This window comes from Protobothrops mucrosquamatus, unplaced genomic scaffold, assembly GCF_001527695.2.
Source record: "Protobothrops mucrosquamatus isolate PMUCROS unplaced genomic scaffold, P.Mucros_1.0 scaffold_154, whole genome shotgun sequence".
Lineage (NCBI taxonomy): Eukaryota > Metazoa > Chordata > Lepidosauria > Squamata > Viperidae > Protobothrops > Protobothrops mucrosquamatus.
The window spans coordinates 1,887,047-1,908,305 of record NW_015386230.1 but is presented as its reverse complement, the minus strand read 5'-3'; the positions used below and the strand labels follow the sequence as shown (position 1 = coordinate 1,908,305).

Sequence of the window (21,259 nt, the reverse complement as noted above, 5' to 3'; positions counted from 1 at the left end):
CACCTGCCCGCTGCCAGGTGAAAGCGCCAGCCCTCCTCCCCGAGGAGGAGAAGAAAGAGAGCTCCAGCACCCGCCTCAGCTCGGCCGACTCACCTCATTTTCCCCGCAGCTGAGCTTTGCGCAGCCGTTTCTAGCCAGCCGCCTTTCCCCCCACCGCACAGCGGGAAGTTTCCCCGCCCCGGCCCGGGATTCGGCGACGCTCCTGCAGCAAAAGCCGCAGCAGCTGCTACTCTGGCTGTCAGATGCTCAATGGAGGAGCGCCCGAGAGGAGGAAGAAAAGCCCGCCGAGCGCTGGCGACTTCTTTCTTGCATCTGCTCTTCAATTCTGCCGCCTCGCTCGGCTCCTCCGGCTCGCAGGCAGTGGCATCTTCTTACCTCCCCCCTGGCTAAGGGCGCTAGCTGGGGAGCCACTCCTCGGCGCCTGGCAGCTGGTCCAGGGCCCCGGCCATCTCCCCCCGCCGTTTTCCCGGGATGTGGCGAGGCAAGAGTGGGCGTGGGACGAATCGCTGGCGAGGGAGGAGGAGGAGGAGGAGGAGGAGGCGCACAAAGCCCGCGGGGCTCTGCTGCCCACTGCTGCCGAGAGACACTTCCGCCAGCCTGTCTGCCGCTTCTGCAGCTCTCACGAGCACCGCGGACCTGGCAAGCCCATCCAGGCACGCGCAAAGGGGAGAACGCACGCGGAACGTTTCTGCAACACACACAAACACCGGCGAGCGCGCACGCGCCTGTCGGTACAAGCAAGGTGCGGGCGCCCTTCCGCTTCGTCTTGTAGGACTGTGCTGGTTGCTCTTTTAAAAGGAGTCGGGGCTCCGCCGCTGATTATTTTCCTCGCAATTAATGCAGTCTTAGGGTACCCTATTAAATGTGTGTGCACGAACTTTCGTGGGCTCTCGCCGTTGTTTTATTTCTTAATACCAATACAAAATGTTTTGTGTATACCGTGGTTTTCTCCAGTCTGCCGCTGTGCTTTACCAGTTGGTCTATAATTCACCTCAAAACCAAACACTATAGCTGGGAATCCATTGGAGCTGAAGTCACCTCAAAATCAGTAGTTCCAATCGGTAAAGGTTGTTCTTTGCATTGAACAAAATAGAGTCCAAACTTGTTAATAGCAGTAGTGGAGCTTACTTGCTGAGATGTAGTTACATACTTTAAGCATTTAAGATGCAGGAATTTGTATTTTCAATGGGTGTAGTCCGGTTGATCTATCAGTTAAAATGTCCTGAATTGGTAAGCGTGTGTACACATAATGTATACAATCCACTGATGCTTTTGGCAGAAAAAGGGAACAAAGTGTATTCTGAAGTAAATAATCTTCAGTTTAATGGGTTTATTGTTGTATATGTTAGGTGAATGACTCTTTTAAGATGTGGTAGCAGTTGGTGTTAGTGGAGAAATAGTTTCCATTTGCTGAATGGAAGGATCTCTTCTAAGTAGCTGCTACATAGGATCAAAGAAATGTTGTGGCATGATTAAAGTGCATAGCAAGAGATTTTTCTCCTCCCCCAAAAGTAGGTCATCCAATAAAGCTTTTTAGAAGGTAAACAAGAACAAACAAAGCATTTCTTCAGACAATATATAATTAAGATTTCAAATTCATCACAAGGCAAGGTAATGGCCACTCACTTGGAGAAATCTATTAAATATTAGTAGTCCCTTCTACTAATTACAAAGAATACCAGTTGCAAAGCAACAGAGTTGGAAGACCTCTGTTCCTCTGTTCTTGCTTGACGGCACCCAGTGCCACTGTGAGAAACAGTATGGTAGACCATGTTGATTCTATAGATTGATCCAACAGAAAAACTGTTACATGGAAATTAACAAACCATGAGCTTGATCTTGAGCAATCCTAAATGAAAAACATCCTGACAAGACTTTTGCTTTTATAGTATTAGATTAAAACAAAATAAATATGCTACAGTCATTTATCATGTACACACAGAAAGAGTAGTCAATGCTTTTTGCCAGGAAACCTTCCTACAATCCTGAATCAATTTGATGGAGCCAGATAAGGGAGCTTTCAGGTGTAGAGCAAAAGTTATTCAGAGGTGATAACCATGGTTCACATCCTACTAACTTCTCTGGGTATATTCATCCTTATAATTTTAATATGCATTGAAAAAATGTTTATTAAAAACTATTTCAGGATGAGGAGTATATAAAAAAACATTTTTAGAGCTATTTTAGTTTAACTTTGCATTTTTGTATATTTTCCTAATTTTAGAATTGTTCTGATTTTTTCTCTAGTTTTGATTTCTAAAGTATTATTTTATCTAGTACTGATTTTGTTAAAGGTTTTACTGAGTTTTTAATATAATGTTAAAGGTTTTACTGAGGTTTTAATATAAATTTTCTGATATTGTAGTATTCACTGCAATTTATTTAAAGTGTTTAAGACATACAATGCAACAAATGAATTCTATCAATAAATTTTGTATATAGAAATCCAATACTGATGGTCTGATTTCACCTTCTCTGAATAAAAGCTAATAATTACAAATACAAATACAAATGCAAAGTTCATGCAGATTCAGATTGCTTTGGAAAATTCTACTCTTGTATAATGTATTAAAAGTTTCAATGTCAAATTCAACTCATATTGCAAGGTATAATTTTAATTAGTACAGTGCACTGATGTTTACTGGTGTCCTGCAATTTCAATGTAGCATGTTGGAAATGTAATTTAGAAGGCTTCCAATTTATTAAAACTCCAGCCTCTAAAAACTGGAGCTTAATGTTTCCTTTCCATTTGAGGAAAAAAGCCCTTTATTATTTAGCTTTTCCGAGTCTGCTTATAATTTTGTTCATTTCAAATATTTAGATAGATTTCTCAATATAAACAATAATTTTCAATTAGTTAAACAATCAAAGCTTAAGGGCATATGAGCTATTTTGTGCTATTTCTAGTCTCTTCTTATGCTATAAATACCAGTCCATGAAAAACTCAAGAGCAAAAAAGGGTAAATTGTTCATTATTATGCAGGGCATTCCCAAACATTATGTTTTGCCAAGTGGTTGCATTACATGATTTGACATCAGTCTTCCTCTGCAATGGGACACAGACCTCTCGAATTGAACACTGCTGCACTGACACCTCTAAAAACATAGCAAATATATTAGCCCCAGGGACCAGAAATTTTTTCTTAATGGTTCACATGTTTATTTTCCCATTTCCTCTGCTGTTTTATAGTAAGCTTAAAAAGATCTCTTTATACATGATCTACTGGGCCTTAAAATACAAATATACAGTATCCATAAGCAAAAGACAAGTAAAGCTTTGAATGATTTCACTATTTCTTATGAACTTCTAACATTTTATACACATATAAACATTCATGCTGATCAACATATAGAATGGTTTCCTCTATCAACCAAACATCTGAGATGGGATCAGACAGATCATTATTCGTAACAAATGTTCATTAATTTTTTATCTTTCAATTTAAGTTGGAGCTGTAATTCCTGCTCCTATATTCAAGTTAAAACTGTGGTAGTTCATATGGGTAAACATTTTTTCCCTTCCATTCAACTACATCAGGGGTGTCAAACTGCCAGCCCGCAGGCCGGATGCATCATAGCAAAACCACGCCCACCCCATTGCTGGCAATGGGAAAAAAGTCATGATATGTCGCGAGTTTGACAGCCCTGAACTACATGGCAGGAAAAAAATCTCTCATCTCCTTGCTGCCATCTGGTGTTCATCTGGATTTCTGCAGCATAGATATAGTAGTCCTTATAATTTCAGAGACAATGAAATCAAAGCACAATCCAACAGTGTTAATCTTACTGAAATCAATTCTTTAGTTGCAAATCAATGAACGTTATAATCTTCACATTTCCTCTTTTAAAAGATTTATAACTCTAGTAGCAAATTGGCCAAAAATGTTGTTTGAACCTTTTATTTCATTTCAGAGGCAAACCTATGAAGGTTCCACTGAACAACAGAGAACAGCAGGGTTTAATGGCTACTTATCTCATCTTGGTCTAAAGTTTCTGTCTGCTTTCTTCACTGTTTATTAGAAATAGATGTACCATCATCTATGCAATCATTGATATTCTGACAACGTAGTTAGACAGTACAAAGCTGATAAACAATAAAACAGCGAAGCAGCCATATGTAATATTAGAATAAGCTTTTTGGTGATTATTTAATAGATTTTTTTTTCATTTATATTGCATAAATATTCAAGCCATGACTTCATTTTAAATTTGAATTTCTTCATATAATATACAACAAAGAGATGATAATTGTTTTTTGAAGTGATGCTTAAGAATAACCAAAATAATTATGGTAAGTAGCCAAGGACTTAACTTTCCTGAGGTTTGTAAGAATCTCGAAATTTCAAAATCACAGTGACTAGGCTAGAGAGTAACCATACTGTTAAATTTTCAATATACATTTTGTACAGAACTTTGATGCAAGGCCAGCTCTTGTTTGCACATATAGCTTCATGCAAGGATTCTCCTAAATAATTCGCCATTGCATGATACTAGTATCTTTTCCACCTGTGGAGATGAGATGAGTATCTTCATATAGAAAATCTACATTGGTTACATGACTGCTATGTCCACCATACACATGACTTGGAGCCTGAAACACATAAATAAAAAAGGCACATTCAGTAATACAGTCAGAATTGGTAAAGAGAATGGAAACCATCAGTTATAGCTAATAATTAGAGGCCAATCTAGAGAGAAATCATGCCATGTTGTTCAGCAGATGATACCATCTATCTGACCTTGACTCAGCTCAGAAGCTAAGCAAGATCAGACTAGATGTGCAACTACCAGGGAATATCAGGGATGAAAGTTAGACTGGGAAATAAACACAGAGGTGAATACCACATCGAAAATAACTTCACTAACTTTTCAAGATAATGCACATCATAATCCGTAGCATATCAGTTTCATTTAGAGATTTTAGGATATATTTTGAAAGCTATAAAAAAAGAATAAAGCCAATTTTATCTTTAAAATTGTAAGAATGGCTATAACATTGATGAGCCGTGGTGGCGCAGTGGTTAGAATACAGCGTTGCAGGCTAACTCTGCTCACTGCTCACTGTTCAATTCCTTTGATCCTGACTGGTTCAAGGTTGACTCATCCTTCCATCCTTCTGAGGTCAATAAAATGAGGACCCAGATTGTTGGGGGCAATATGCTGACTCTATAAACCGCTTAGACTTGAGCACGGGTGTCACACTCGATCATATCACGTGATGTATCGTGACATATTGCAACTTTTTTTGCCTTTGTGCATGGCCTGTGCTTGACCCATCTGGCCCATGGGCTGCCAGATTGACACTCCTGGCTTAGAGAGTACTGTAAAGAACTCTGAAGCAGTATATAAGTCTAAGTGCTATTGCTATTTGGTGTAAATGCATTTCCTAGCTTGTTTGAGAAGTCAGATATTAAATAATTAAGTTCTTTCAGGTATGCAACTCTTCTAATGTTTTCTGTTTTGTAATTTCTTAAATGAATCATTCTATAATTCTTTGAACAACTTTATCTAAATTAATTAATATAATTCCATACTATTTTAAAATGTTAATGAGGAAACTTATATAGACCAATGTATTTACTGAATGACTGTGATATAAATTGTTACATAAAGTATTATCTAAATCTGCATTAAATTCAATGAAAGAAACAAATCTAATTATAAATATAATTGAGTTTCTCTTTCTAATTATTAAAATAACTGAAACAATGTTAAGGTTGATAGAATACAAATAAGAGATACCCTCTTCAAAATATTCAAATCAAATGGTATGAATGCTTTAATCAAAACAATTTATATAAATAGTCTCTAATATAGTTGGTGCCTTACCCTAAACTGTGAACATGGGTAAGAAAAGAGATGTACTTTGCCAAAGTCATCACCAGTTGATAATAAATTTCTTTCATGTGAGCGACAAAGAGCATTTATATCTGTGCCATCTGAACCTTCTGGCCACACACCTGAAACAAGAAATAATAATTTATATATTCAACTCTTGCCCAAACTATAAATCTATCCGCATTACATTTCTGAATTGCTTAAAACATGGCATCAAACAATCCAGGTCCCATTTCTTGGCGCATATCAGAATATGGATCTCCCAGATGAAAACAGAGACTGAAATGTGTGCTGAGATACAGCACTGGTTTAAGACAAAAAAAGTGTTTTGTTAGACTGGTACATGCCTTAGAAAACACAAGCTGTGTAAATATATCATGGTTCTACCATGGATTGTTCAATATTTGACAATAGCTAGATTTAAATTATACAATATAAACCATGGTTTGTAAATGATAGCTAGATTCATAAGATGGTCCGATACAGAGCCATGTAATGCTCATTACGGCTTAGCACAAAGTATAAAACTAGATCAAATATGCTGCTGTGAGGAAAGAAAAATTGAATTTATGTAGATTACAATGTAGTAGTAACAATAGTAGTGCTATTAAATTTATCATATACCTATAACTATGAAGAATACAAAATGGAATAGAAACAGGTATTAATACTTTAGCCAGGACAAATCAATTTAAAAAATCATACTATAAAATATGGAGTCTCAAAATTAAAAGAGCCTTAACCTGTTACTAGAAGTGAATGAAAGCTAATGCCTCCAATGTTATAAATATTATATATTGCCTATAGATGGCAGTACTAAAGTCATATACTTACCAAAAACATGAAATCCTAGAGTACATGTGTAAGTAGCCCATTCTATATCTCTAGTGGTTTCAACACTTACTACTTGCTTACAAGCTGAAGGAACCCCTGTTAAGAATAAAGAATGGGAAATGAAAAAAGATATAACATTAATAATAAAGCTTTAGAATAACAATTAACTGAAAACTAAAAGACCAAAGATAATCTTCTCTGTAATGGAATCTTGGTACTAAAGAACATATTCTGTATTAAGGGCAATATATTATTTGTTACTTACAGTATAGGATTTCATAGTCCCCTGAATTAGACACAAGATACTGAGAGTTAGCAGACCAATCCAAGTGAGTAATGAAACTGGAATGACCCTATGAAGAGAGATGCATTATATTAATTCCAACAGCATAACATTCTTCAATATAATTGTACTACTACTACATATAAAAAGCTGTGAAAAATCAAAAGAACAAAGAGATACTCGGCCTCATGGGGCAAATCAAATAGGAAACATGACCAGATGAGCTAATACTACTTGTAACGCTACATTGACAGAATCTTGCAAGCTTGAAAGTACATTTTTTCTCTCCCCCTCATCTCTTTTACAGCCCAAAAAACTAGGGAGGGTGTCTTCCGAGACTTTTGTCCTACTATTCAACTATACTCTAAACTGTTTCTTAGCTGACCATTCTCTTGGAAGCATCTTTTTGTCCAGTCTCCCAATGTCTTTCTCACATACCATTATACTTTGACCTTAAAAACTTATATTTGCCTTGTACATTTATTTTATGGTAATCCTGACTATATAATTTGAATGAGAAATCAGTAACTCATTCTCCAGTATCAAAATGATTTTAATTACTGGTTCATAAGTGCAACGAATTCTCATCTATTTACTTTTTTGTTTTTGAACCCCTAATTATTGTTACTGTCTACCTGGAAGCAATGCAAATAAAAAATATGTCAAAAAATTCCCTCTATTCAACTCATCAGTCAGTGCAGGACATCACTAACATCTTAGTCCTAAAGCTTGAGGAACAGCCATGTTTTTAGACCTTCTGAATGGCCAACAAAGTTGGGGCCATGCACACTTTAGAGGAGGAATACTGTTGTCCAAGGTAGGCACCATTACATAGAATATTTAATCATTTAAATATAACTAATTTTTCAATAGAATTAAATATTTTCAAATATTTTTGTTATTCCTAAACTTTGAAGACATTAAATAAATCAACTGGGAATATTAAATAAATACAAAAAATAAGACTGTATGCCTAAGAATGTAATAAGATTTTGACTTACTGAACATTTGCCAATTCTACTGTATTTTCTTCCATTGTCACTAACACTGTATATATAAATGCAATTGTCATGAGAACCTATTGCCAAGAAGTTGCCATCTGCAGAACAAAAACAATAAAACTATAATCACACTGATGAAGGCAGAGATGCAATTTGAGCAAGAACTTTAAAAGATATCTGGAAGTGAGATTACATATACTCAGGCACTGACAAAATCCCTTTCTCCTACATGAATCCATGTTTTAGTTTAAATCTGAGGCCCTATTTCAGGGAATGAAGACATCTTAAGTTTATTAATTGATATAAATCATTTCAATGATACTTTGTCATATTCTCTCCTTAAAGCATTTCCAAAGGCTTTTAGACTTGTGGCGTATGGAGTTAAACTGTGATGACTGCTTTTTAAAAATGAATTCTTAGCTGATTTTTATCATACATTTGTTTAATTTTATTATTCGTGTTTTCTTTTGTTCAAGGAATTGAATTGAGGGGCCACCATAATACAATTTCAGGTTTTATTAATTACTAGGATTATAATATAATAATAGCATATATTTCACTGAGAGTTTTTATTCAATCATAAAAACCGTAAGATATTAGAAAACTTAAGACTTGCTTGGCTGCTTGAGGGGCAATATTTTTGCTGTTATATTTATTAATAAGATTTTTTATATTGTATATTTTTGTTTTTATTTATTTATTGTTTTTATTGATCCTTGTTTGCTGCTCATAATCACTTTTGGTGAGCTGGACAGCTATATAAAATTAATTAATTGGTTACTTATATTTCATTCAGATCAATGTGACTTGAAATGAGCAACACTTTGTGGTTTGAATCACAAGGGAAGAACGCACAAGTCCATTGCACTGAGGCAACATAAAAAGTAAGCTTTTAGCATGGTCTACCAGTGACAAATGGGCAAAAAACATAGTCACAGCAACAATTGGATACTCTGGATCCCCAAAGTAATTAAGATGTGCCCTGACCAAGCTTCCCATTACTATAAGAAAGAAGGGAATTGTAACTATGTGGTTAAATTCTATCATATTAGCTTATTTGTTTACTTTTATTTATTTATTTAGATAATTTATATGGCCGCCCACTCACTTTCAGTGACTCTAGGCAGCTTACAAAAAAATAAAAACCCAATACTACAAAGAGTAAAAACAATAACCTCCCCCACCTCTCCTGGTGACAACAAGCAATCAAACAAGCCACTCAGTGGGCCCATCCCACTCTGGGTTCCCCGTTAAGTCTGCTTCTTATAACCATATTTGATGTCACATCAAGCTTCTCAGCTCCACCTCCAGAAAATGTTAGCATAATGTTCATCTTAGGTTAGGACAAACTTGATGCATATGGATTTTTGACACAACACTTCATTATTCTACTATTTTCAAAGGGATTCTAGTAACATTGTGCAAGATCTTAATCCAGAAACACCTAAATCAAAAGAACTGACTGAAATGCCAAGTCATGGTAGCTTCATTATGCCAAAAGGAAATGATATGAATTTGCAATTGATGAAAAAAATAAGAAATTTCAGATTCAGTTGAAATGTTATTCTGATTAAACAAATCAAATCATATTCACTATTCACTATTTTATTTACAGAGATTCTGAGCAGCAGAAGCAAGAATTGCAAAACTGTTATTTATGGAGATTAATAAATATGTTAGGGAAATTCTTTTTTGATTAACCAACTGATCAAATGATGCCAAACTAAACAACTTCAAACCTGGTGAGTAACGCATTGTGGACAGCTGTTCATTTCCATCTGTATGTACAGTGACCAAATCCTTTGTTTCAGTATCAAACACAAACCACCTGTTAAAAAACATTAAGAGGAAAAGTTATTTCATATGAAAGCTGTTGAATCAGATCAAAGCTAGCCTCTACCAACTTTGTATCCTCCACATAAAAAGTATGTGTTGGTATCCCTTAATCCTTTTGGTTTACAAGCGATGTAAACTATTACTCTAAACATTAAAAGGATGACAGATATAATTTTAGCATAAAAACTAAAACATTAAGATTAAAATTTGTAAATAAATAAACAAACTGAAACAGGGAAGAGCTTTGTTTCAACCCTAGTGGCTATTTATTTGTGATATGGATCCCGTTTTTAATGCCAAAAGTATCCATGGCTTAAACCACAAAAAGTAGCCTAATATTTAATAACTATGGAAATCCATTACCTGAGGCAAAATGTTTAAGACTTACCTTCCAGTTAGCGTTCCTACTGCAACTACAGACCCTGAAGGATGAAAACCAGCAGACTGTGCTGCATCCTACAATGTTCCAAAAGAATTATATTTGTTCAATGATTACAGCCATTCAAACATTTATATATAAAGCAAATAGTTACAAAAACAGCCTATGCTCTCCCATTCTTTACACGGTATGTTTTAAATAAATCTTCTCAAGTGTTATTTCAGTTTGCTTGGCATGTCACTAGGGAAAGGGAAAGGAAGACAACCTGAGCCAGAGAGGAAATGGATTATTCTACATTTTCCAGAACGAAGTGCCTCAAAGCCATAAAAATTAATTTTGTGGTGCAAAGTTTGAAACATAATTTAAATATTCATATTGAACTGTGGCATTGAAAATAAGATTATACAGATAGATACAGCATACTCTCAGAGAAATATATGTAATAAATTTTAGCTATCACCAACAGTATGAATAAAGTTCCTAAGATATTAAGTCATTAATACATAGGATAAAGAACTTGACTAATAATGTGAAATCATTTTTTTCAATATGAGACTTCTGTAAGTGTTCATGTAACAGAATTATGCATGTTTTAAAAGGATATTAAGGCCAATATATTGAGATGAAGGCTAAATGGAGATGCTAGGATTCCAAAACTGAATATTTGTATCAAAAGAACTTGCCAAAATCAAATAAATCCTTGAGCCCACTTGGGAGAGAAAATTGGAACCATATGTGCCTGGAAGCTGTTAAAGGAGCTGGAAGAAGGAAATCTGTGAAATCTGGGTGTCCTCCTGGACTTAACTCCTGTTCAAAGAGTAGGTAGCAGTAAGAGCTAGGAGGGCCTTTGCACAGCATCATAATGTATGCCAGTTGTGCCCATTCCTGAATCAAGAGGCTCATGCCCTGGTGATCTCCTGTCACCCTTATGAGATAGACCATGTAAGAAACATGACCTGCCTCAGAGCAAGCTCTGTATCTACACAAAATGACATCTAAGCCAGAATCATTTGTCCTTTACCCTATAATGTAACATGAAAATCATTCAGTGGAATGAAGTACAAAGCAAGCTGAATAAGGGATTGATTGGATCTTCTTGGAAAGATTCCTGTCCATTGCTATAAAGAGAAGTTTGCCAAATAAAATCACACAATGAAACTATACCAAAAATAATGAAAAAATAACCATAGATTGCATTACATCCAATCAAATAAATAAAATACAATAAAAATAAAAAATAGGAAACTTTTACCTGGGGACCCGTTAGACCATAATTTATAACTAAAAGTTCAAATTCATGTAGTTTTGCTCTATATTGACTTTTGGTTGTATCTCACCTTACTGGAGGATGGGGGGGCAGGTATTGCTTTTTATTGTTTTTATATTGAGTTTTTATCTTTGTAAATCACCTGGACTCCCTGAGAGTAAATTGGGCAGCCTTATAATTTTTATAAACAAATATTGCATCCAAAATACATTTTATTTTATGCAAATAAGCTAAATAGAAAAAAAACTCAAAAATTGAGCATGTATAAATAATACAGATAGACTACTAATCACCATGGTGGCATTAGTTTGCTGCCTGACTAGAATGGTGAACATAGACATACTATGTTTTGTTTCTTTTTTTATGTATATAAATTCACTATAGGCACCAGGTTAGAAAGCAGGAGATTGTGATTGAGTCTTAGCTATGAAAGTCAGCTGGGAGACTTTGGGCCAGTCACTCTCTCTCTCTCTCTCAGCCCAACCCACCTCACAGGGTTGTTGTTGTGGGGAAAATAAGTGGAGGAAGTGTAATGGATGTGTTCACCAGTTACTTGTAAAAATAATAAAGGCAGGATACAAATAAATAAACAAATCTACCAAAGATTATAGTTACCTAATTATTAGTCAAGCACTAAACTATGAATACTCAACATTTTTTTCAGCACTCAAAGTACAATAAACTGAGATTTGTTAAACTGATTTTTACAGTTAGCTGACTGAATAGGAGCTTCAAAAGTGAACAACACTCAGGAAGTATATGAAGCTTGGATGAATGCCTGTACAATATTGCTGTGGATGATATTTCAAATGTTAAGAGTCTTTTAAGTTGAAGCATACCATTCTTGAAATAAAAACTTGTTATGTCAGCATGTTATATGATAGTTGTCCATACGGTGTTGGCCTTATGCTCTACAAGGACATCTAACAAGACTATCCAAATTGATTAGAAGTCATTATTATATGGAAAAACTGAATGAACCATTTCTGTCAAATCTTTCTAACTGTAAACCATCTCTCTGAGAGTGCACCACCATGCAAGGTTTATCATTCTCCTTGCTAAAGTCTCCAGTAGAGGGAAATGGGAGAGGGGGATTCTTCTCTCATTCAGACAGTGGATACCTGGAAATCCTTCAATATTACACGATGAAAAATGGCTCAATTTCTCATAAGCAACATGGAAAGAATGGTATGAATTGGAAGCTTTGATATTATGTAAGTGAATCAGGTGTGTGAATGGGAATGTACAGGATATACGTTATGTATATGAGAAAGTGATTCTGGAGGTGAATGTAAGAGTCGGTGGATATGTGAATGTATATGGAGATGAATCAATATTGGGATGAATGCCGTGCGTATATCCAAGAGAAGACACAGCGAAATACATAATAGCAATTATTCTGTTCTTGCCTACGTCAAGTAGTGATTCTCCCTTGATATGCTTGTTCAGAGTGGATACAGTTCTTAGTTCTAAAAATTTCCCAATTCCTCGCTTAATAATTTGTTATAAAAGAAAAATTATATTTTAACTCCTTTTTTTTAAAAAAAAAATACCTCTATAGTTTTGTTCCAGATTGGACGATGACTGATCGAATCCCAGAGCATAATGTGTTTGTCTTGCCCGCATGTAAAAAACTGAGGTTTGGTGAGATGAGCTGCTAGTCCCCAAAGCTCATCAGTATGGCCCTGAATTAACACAGAAACATTTCTTTGGTAAATGAACAATAGTTTGCATAGCGTCATAAGCCAGAAATAATATCAATACACAACATGAATAAGGTCTTTGATAGTGCATATTATGTTTCACTTGGTTTTACACACATATGCAAGCTAGTATACAATCCAGGCACAAACTTCTTAGATTATATCTGGGCCAAAGGTTATATCTGAACTCAACATTTAAATATAACGCTAATTTAGCCGTGTATAATTAGTTTATTTGTTTGTGTAAAAAGAAATAATCCTGGCTTGTCTGAATGCAGTAATCCATAATTTCAAGGTTCAAATATCATGCTAATTTATTTATGCATAATTAATTTACTGATTTGTATAAAGGAAGGCTTAGGCATACTGTGTTTAATAATCCAGGATTATTGTCTTTAAATGAAGTGTAGATAATTCCACATCTGGTCCTCTTATTGGTAATACTAGAGAACAACAGCTTTAAAAATCTAGTCTGTTCCCTGCCTGTAAAACTGTAAATTGGGGTTAGATTGACTTTCTATAAAATTATTACTTATTTAGCAAATTCTCAACTCATCTGCAAGAATAGTTTGTTCAGGTTTATCATGCAGCATTTTTCTAAAAAGTAATAAATTTAATGTTACATGTTTTCAAAAACATGGGTCTTAGGGAAAGAGTGTACTAAAAAAAGAATAACTACCTGGGTAATGGGAGAAAAGTCTCCTGACAAAGAACCTTGCAGCACAAAGTTTCGAGTGGTTCCTATCAAAATAATGTCACCTTTTCCTTCTGCTATTGTTCTTATAGGACCAAACTGCTCCTGAATCTGTTTTAGAAAAAAATTGAAATAATTAAACTAAGTGCGTATATAATTATTTTTCAAGTATACAGTCCTACCGTGTTTATATAAAGATATGAGTGGGGTGGGTAAGATATTTATTCAGCTGAATCAGTTATTTCTTTTGGCAAGCAAGACAGAAGTAACTTTTGTTAGTTAGAAGCAGAAAAAAATGAAGTTGAGAAGAGCATTTTTTTGTTTGAAATAAAGTATTTTTAAGGATTCCAGGAACACAGAGGAAATGGTTAGATTTGTAGCCACTCTCAGTTACAATTCAAAGTAGTTATGACAAAACTGACCCATAAGAAAATGTAATATATGCATAATTTTTATATTTTACAAAACAAACCATCTATTTCTCCAGACTGCATTTTATTCACCCACTTCAAAGATCTATACAGAGAGTTGGTAAGTGGTCCATGGGTCTATGGAACTATGATGAGCATTCCCTCACAAATGAAGAAGATAATTGGTTAGAAAGTTATGTATTCTATAGTCTCTTAATTCAATAATTCTAGGATGCAACGGCAAAATAGGCACTTCTTTGGATACAAGGACAAAAGTGCCGCTAAAAATACAGCTTATTCACAGCTTTTTTCAAAGAACAAAAAAAAGTAGGGCAAATTTGTAGGATAATATCAAAAGATATGGCCTGTGAATTATGTGATTTATCCAAAGTTATCAATATATGTACTTATCAATATATGTACTTAGTTATCAATATATGTACTTATCAATATATGTACTTATCAATATATGTACTTATCAATATATGTACTTATCAATATATGTACTTAGAGTACATATATGTACTTAGAATACATATATTCGTAATAAAAATCACAGTAATATTTTTTAGAAGAAATAAGGGAAAGTGCCTTTTCAGGCATCAAATGGTAAAACAATGAACGTTCTTTAAAACAAAAATGTTAGTTTTAAAGCCTGGAGTCATTACCTCAGTTTTATGAATTTTCTGATAATTCCCATTCCAAGATATCAACTTCCTGTCTTTTCCACCTCCAGACACAAGGGTGCCATCTCGTAACATACAAAGGGCAAATATGCCCCCTTCATGAGCTCCTTGAATTGCAGTGCTTATTCTGTTGGTACCTGGAAAGAAGAGGACAGAAGCTCACTAAAAATAATGTTTTATTGGATTATTTATTTAGTTTTTCCCTTGCTAAAGGAAATACAGTGGCCACTATAATTTCTTTCTGGTCAGGAACTCTAAAGAAATGTTAAAGTTTTGAAAAGAAAAAAACAATAAGTAAACTATAAAACAAGGTTGGATTTCTAACTTATCCTAGATCTCCTCTTAGGACTTTCTTTAAAAAGCAGATTTTCATTTAAAATTTTAAAAATTTTCAATAAAAAAAAAAAAGCAGATTTTCATGATTACATAAAACAAAACAGAGTTGGGGGAGTCTAATTTCAGATAATAGGCTATTCCAAAGAAATGGACAGCAATAGAGAAGACTCAACTGTTTGTGCCTTGCACTTAAGAGTCCCTAAAGGAGTGGACCCTGAGTGCCTATCCTGTGCAATAGCAATAGCACTTAAGACTTATATACCACTCCATAATGCTTTACAGCATTCTCTGAGTGGCTTACAAATGTCAGCATATTGCCCCCAACAATCTGGGTCCTCTTTTTACCCACCTCGGAAGAATGAAAGGCTGAGTCAACCTTGAGCCGGTCAGGATCGAACTCCTAGTTGTGGTTATTCTAACTACTGCACCAGTTCAATATCATTGGATGGACCATTTGAATAAATTTACAGCCCATTTACAATCTCACAGCATCCCACATCCATGTGATCACCACTGCAGACAATATGTGTTTGCCTTGTTCCTGACCTGTGGTTTTTTTCTTTCTTCCCCCATTGTGGAGATAAGAGTTTGGAGAGAAATGGATTGTAGAAAAGTAAGCTGTTTGCTCTACCACATCTTGAAAACAATCCAATCATGCTGGCCACAGACGTACTATAGAAACAGCTTATAGTATTCTCTTGAAATCTTTTCTTTCCATTTCTCTGTTTTGCAAGTGGGGGAGAAGCAAGCAATTTGTATAGGCAAATTCCTGACCCATCCTACTGCTGGTGCAATTGCAACTGCTTTTGATGTGTAGAAGAGCAAACCGTTTCCTCTTTGGAAAACTCTTTCTCTTCACTTTTTTTGCTCTTGGGGGTGGGGGAGAGTGTCAAGCTAAGGAAAGATTGCCTATAGAAATTGGACAATTCTGACCACCACCACCCATCTTCAAAGCAAAGAGATTGGAGAGAAAGGGATTTCAAGAGTTGTGTCCTTTTACACATCAAGAACAATGTGATTGGGCCAGCAACCCAGGGCTAGAAGTTGTCGATGCACTATGAAAACAGCTGAAAGTACTCTGTTGAAATCTAGTATTTTGAAAATATCATTTTTGCATAAAAATTGTATTAAAATATGTCTCAAAAATCTTACTTTCTATTTGTGTGTGTGTGTGTGTGTATGTGTGTCTAAAGAGATTTTTTTTCTTCTGTATACAGTAAATAGTCATTTACTATTATGCAAGTTCATTCTTTTCTTACCCTTTCCCCATACTAAGATATTCCCACTTGAATCTCCTGTGATTGTATCACCATTTTCAGAAAATGTCACACATAGGACAAACTTTGGCTTTTCTTGTTTCTACAGGATAAAATAGAACATTACTGAGCAACTGTACCTTTATTATATATTTCATATATTTTGTTCAGTTATCAACATATTAACTATTAAAAAAACACTGCTTTTCTCCCTAGTGGAGAAAAAACATAAGAACAATGCCTTGTGTTCAGAGTTTAAAAGTGAGAAAGTTATATTACAATCTTAATGTTGTAGAACAACTGTATATGTATTTAATCAATTATGTGAATAGCCTATATTGTATATATGCTTTCTCTCCCTTGGTCTTGACTTGTTGCTTCTAAAAGTAGTATCAAGAGCTACTGTCTATCAGCTAAGATGCTTGAAAGGTAGGTGGTGATATAAATTTGACAAAAAAGTGTAAGAACAAGTATGATAAAACAAAACCATTTATTTAGTAGATGATGCCAAATATTGATTCAGGAAAATGGCAAGGAAATAGAGAGAGAGAGGGAAACCTCAACTTTAAGATTTATCAAGCAAAAGAGAAAAGAAATAATAAAGAAATAGCACGACAATGTGCATAATGGGATTCTATTAAGCACAGAAAGATTACTAAAATAAGAAAGTGATCAATAGTAGCAAAAACAATATCTTAATAGTGCAATCACCAAATAGCCATGATTTTAATAATACAGTAAATTTTTGATTCACTCTTTTAAATTATTTTTAGCTACATAGGTAACTCTAGTTTTAATTTCACTATAATGAAACAGACTTCACTTAATTATGGTTAAGTTGATAGTTAATACTTAATAGTTCAAAATAATTAAATTACTGATTTCATGGTTTCTAATGAGGAAAATCATTTTGTTGGGATTTAAAAGAAAAAAATGAAATCATACAGTAAGATGAAGGTTGCTAGGGAATAGTTCAGGGTACAAAAGAAATAAAGAAATTAATTCTGCTGTTTATGATGTCATGTATCATTAAAGCACTGTGTTCTGGTTTCTAAAGAAACAGCACGACAGCAAAGCAAAACTGGGAAACAGAATATTAACATTCCCTTAATGATCCTCTGGCTGCAAGGAAAAAAATAAACAAGAACACAAACATTTGTACCTCAAATAATCCCTGCTTTTTGATAAGAGAATTCCCTTCAATCGTCCAAAAATAAAGATGAGATTTTCCACATGTAACTATTATATTAGTGTCTGTAGGGTGAAAATCAGCTGCAAATACTGCTTCATTAGAGCACTAAGAAGAAGAAGAAATATTTTATATTTGCAAACAAAAGCAATAATTTTAATATTAAGTTCTAAGAACTCCTTGTTTGATAACATATTAGTGCACTGTGACTTTCTTATTTAAATTAAAACAAATAGATAAACTCAAAATACTGCATGTAAAGGTTTGGAAAATGTCTCTTCTCTTAAAAGAACATAACTTTTACTCATGCAGTCTACTTACATGTACAAATGAGTAAAGATTGTTTAAAGATTTATAATGATTTCTCATACATGAATCTCAAGTTACTGGATTGTTGCAAGTGTGGATTTTACACCAAAAAAGATAAATCTGCACCTTATATAGTGCCAGAAGGTCTTGGCACAATTTAGAAATGAGAGCTATGAATAATGCAGTTTTCTTAATTTCCACTTTATCCATACAAAACAAGTTTCTTATGATTTCGTCTACTAATAAGAAAACCTTATTACAGATGTACAGAAGAGGCAGGATATTTTCTCCCATAGCATTCAGGTATAATGAAGGATACATTTCAACAGGAAAAGGATTTAACAGCAAGACCAGTGGTCACATCAACATCAACAAGATGATGGGATGAAGATGAAATATTATAGATATTTTTTGACCACAAAAAAAAATTCCTGCTCATTTCAAGCAACACACAAATGCAAAATACCTTGACCTCTGCAATTTTTTCTTCCCTCTGCCAGTCCCATACTGAAAGCACATGGTCATTGGAGTCATCCACAGAGCACAAGTTACTGCCTCCATTCTGAAATAAAACATGAAGTACTCCATCATACTTCAGTTGCTTGCTATTTCAAAACCAAGTGATTAATAGCACTCATCTTCCGGCTAGTTTTGTACTTAAGATATTACAAATACTTTGTCTGAAAAAATGGTGTAAGAACCAACCCATCTTGAGAATGTTGAGACCATATAGCTTAAACAACGATGTATTTGCAGTCAGTTATCAGTGAAGAAACTGCAACTGTTTTTAATGTGAAACGTAAACTGTATGAATTCTAAGATAAATAAAATAATCTCCTTCTCTTTCTGCATTCAGCTAATTCTACAGATTGTCTTCCAGTTGAGCAGGGTTCTAAATCTAAATGTTTCTCTTATTCAAAAAGGAGATTATCCCTTACTTAATATAAAAGTAAAGAAATGTGAAAAATATAAAGACAGCTATTTAGCAATATTATGTAACAACATTTATACCTATAAATATATTTGAAAACTGTGTTCTTATACTTACAACTTCCTTCCTTTATTAAGTAAAGAGTGCACTCAAACAAAACTAATTCATATTTTTCAGAGAGAATCTCTTGAAACAAATCATATTATATACCATCCATAGGTAAAATCTATACAACCAACTCTGAAGTCAAGTTCCCAAAAATGCATTTGGTTACAAAGAAAAAAATTCTAGCAGTCTTAAAGAAAAAATAGTCCAGTTGCCTTTTTAAAAAATCACCTTTGAGACAACTATGACCTGGATGACTGAAAATTTCCATAGACATCCTGCAGTCTTAAATTTTAAAAAATTTACAATTGGCCCTGAGAAGCTTACAAAGCATATTAAATATACATTAGATATTACTCACCGACTTCGAAAATGCAATGCATGTAACAGCTCGATCAAAGAATCCCATGCCAATTACATGTAGTGTATTCAAAGTAACAGAATCCCAAATGCGGACATGAGGCAGTAATTGCTGTGAAAGTGAGCGAACAAAAATAGAAGATGCTTTAAGGGCAGAGTTCAGAACATAAACAATTCTCAACATCCTGAACATTTTCAGTTTGCAGAAACGTAAGTAAGAAAATAAGAGGTTCTATTATCTATGATCAAATTATAACAGCAATTTGTTACTTGAATATTTTAACAAAAGACATTATTCTGTTTGAAGTCATCAACTCAGCTCAAGGCAAACGACAGCTATTTTGAACAACAGTCCACTCTATGCCAAAGTTTGAGGATACAATAATTAACTATGGGCATATTGCTGCTAAACGTTTTAGGACACCTGCCCATGTAGAACAGCACTGATCTTGTTGGCATATAAGCTATGCCACACGGCAAAAGGTCCACTGTATGATTTGCTCTGCCCAATTTGGAAGCAGTCCATTTCCCCTTTGGTAGAAATTCTTCCTTCATTCTTCTTTCTATTCTCTGTACATTAAGGTCCCAGTAAATTTCACAGACAACCTTATTCACCAACACAGTCAATATTTCAGTCAATCCCTGTTTTAAAAAATTCCTGGGTTAATTCTACCTGCTTATATAAACAATATGTTTTGAACTCTTGTCTTAACCCATCTCCTGACCAGTTGTTGTGGTTGTTGTTGTTAATATACTGTTACAGTAGCCAGGGGACCACAATGCTAGTGCTGAGTATTAGTTTGGCTTGCCAAGTTACTAACCCTGTTATAGGAAATGCTGATGGGCTTCCCAAGGTGCACTACATGAGAGTGAGCTGGCTTCGTAACAAAGAGAAAGATGAGCAGTTATCCCTGCAGCGTCACCAAAGGCCCCCTCCTTTCCCTGAGCTGTCTTGTAAATGGGAACCACAACCAGGTAGATTCAAAGCCATCAGGAAGCTGTCTGCCTGCACAGAGCACCAGCTCGTCTCCCAACGAAAGTGGTACTATCTGTCCACTTGCACAAAATATGCTTTCAAACTGTTAGGTAGACAGAACCTGAAACAAGTGACAGGAGCTCACCCTGACAATCAGTGCTGGAGCTCGAAACACTGGAGTTGAGGCCATCTCCAGTGTCATTAAGCCACTGAGCCACCCCGTCTCTCCTGAACAGGGAGTTCAAATAAATCTATGCTGTGATTTACTTGCAATGAAAGCACCTGGCTAAAAGCTATGGTTCCATACCATCATCCATACCACCATACTTTTAATAGAAATTTATATGCCAGAACAATGATATCTTGATGTTTTGCACTTTTTCTTCGTAATAACAACTCAATTTTTTTTGCAAAACAGTCAAATAGATACATGTAGTCAAAAAATGGAGGCAGTGTTTACAACTTTATTTTCCCTGTTTTTGTGTAGAGCAAGAGGATGCCGCAGAAGAAGTGGGCTGGCAAGGAGAGGCAGGTGTCGATTCATTGGAGGCTTGGTAAGCGGGTGCTGGGTACATGGGGCAGATCCACCCCCCACCCCAGCTTGAATTTTAGGCGTGTGCCTCGCCCCAAAACTAAGGCTTATTTTTGGGGTAGGGCTTATATTATATTCAATATTTATGTGAAGCCGCTGGGAGAGATCATTCGGGGCTTTGGGGTGGAGTTCCATCAGTACGCTGATGATACTCAGTTGTACATCTCCACCCCAGGTCACCCCAACGATGCCCTTGACGTGATGGCCCGTTGCCTGGAGGCCGTACGGGTCTGGATGGGGAGGAACAGACTCAGACTCAACCCTTCCAAGACCG

General features: G+C 35.2%; 1 protein-coding gene across 1 annotated transcript in view; it reads right to left on the bottom strand.

Moving 5' to 3' along the window:
• Positions 1-3,630: 3,630 nt before the first annotated feature.
• EML1 (EMAP like 1) overlaps positions 3,631-21,259 on the bottom strand; it is a 55,529-nt gene continuing 37,900 nt past the window's right edge. Inside the window, exons 9-22 of the mRNA XM_015820354.1 lie at positions 19,419-19,529; positions 18,488-18,583; positions 17,686-17,820; positions 16,527-16,626; positions 14,914-15,068; positions 13,821-13,946; positions 12,992-13,123; positions 10,181-10,248; positions 9,696-9,784; positions 7,957-8,054; positions 6,938-7,025; positions 6,673-6,768; positions 5,830-5,960; positions 3,631-4,591 (exon numbers count right to left, since the gene is read on the bottom strand). Of these exons, the coding sequence (XP_015675840.1) occupies positions 4,466-4,591; positions 5,830-5,960; positions 6,673-6,768; positions 6,938-7,025; positions 7,957-8,054; positions 9,696-9,784; positions 10,181-10,248; positions 12,992-13,123; positions 13,821-13,946; positions 14,914-15,068; positions 16,527-16,626; positions 17,686-17,820; positions 18,488-18,583; positions 19,419-19,529 (1,551 nt within the window). The 3' untranslated portion in view covers positions 3,631-4,465. The remainder of the gene's footprint in view (positions 4,592-5,829; positions 5,961-6,672; positions 6,769-6,937; positions 7,026-7,956; positions 8,055-9,695; positions 9,785-10,180; positions 10,249-12,991; positions 13,124-13,820; positions 13,947-14,913; positions 15,069-16,526; positions 16,627-17,685; positions 17,821-18,487; positions 18,584-19,418; positions 19,530-21,259) is intronic.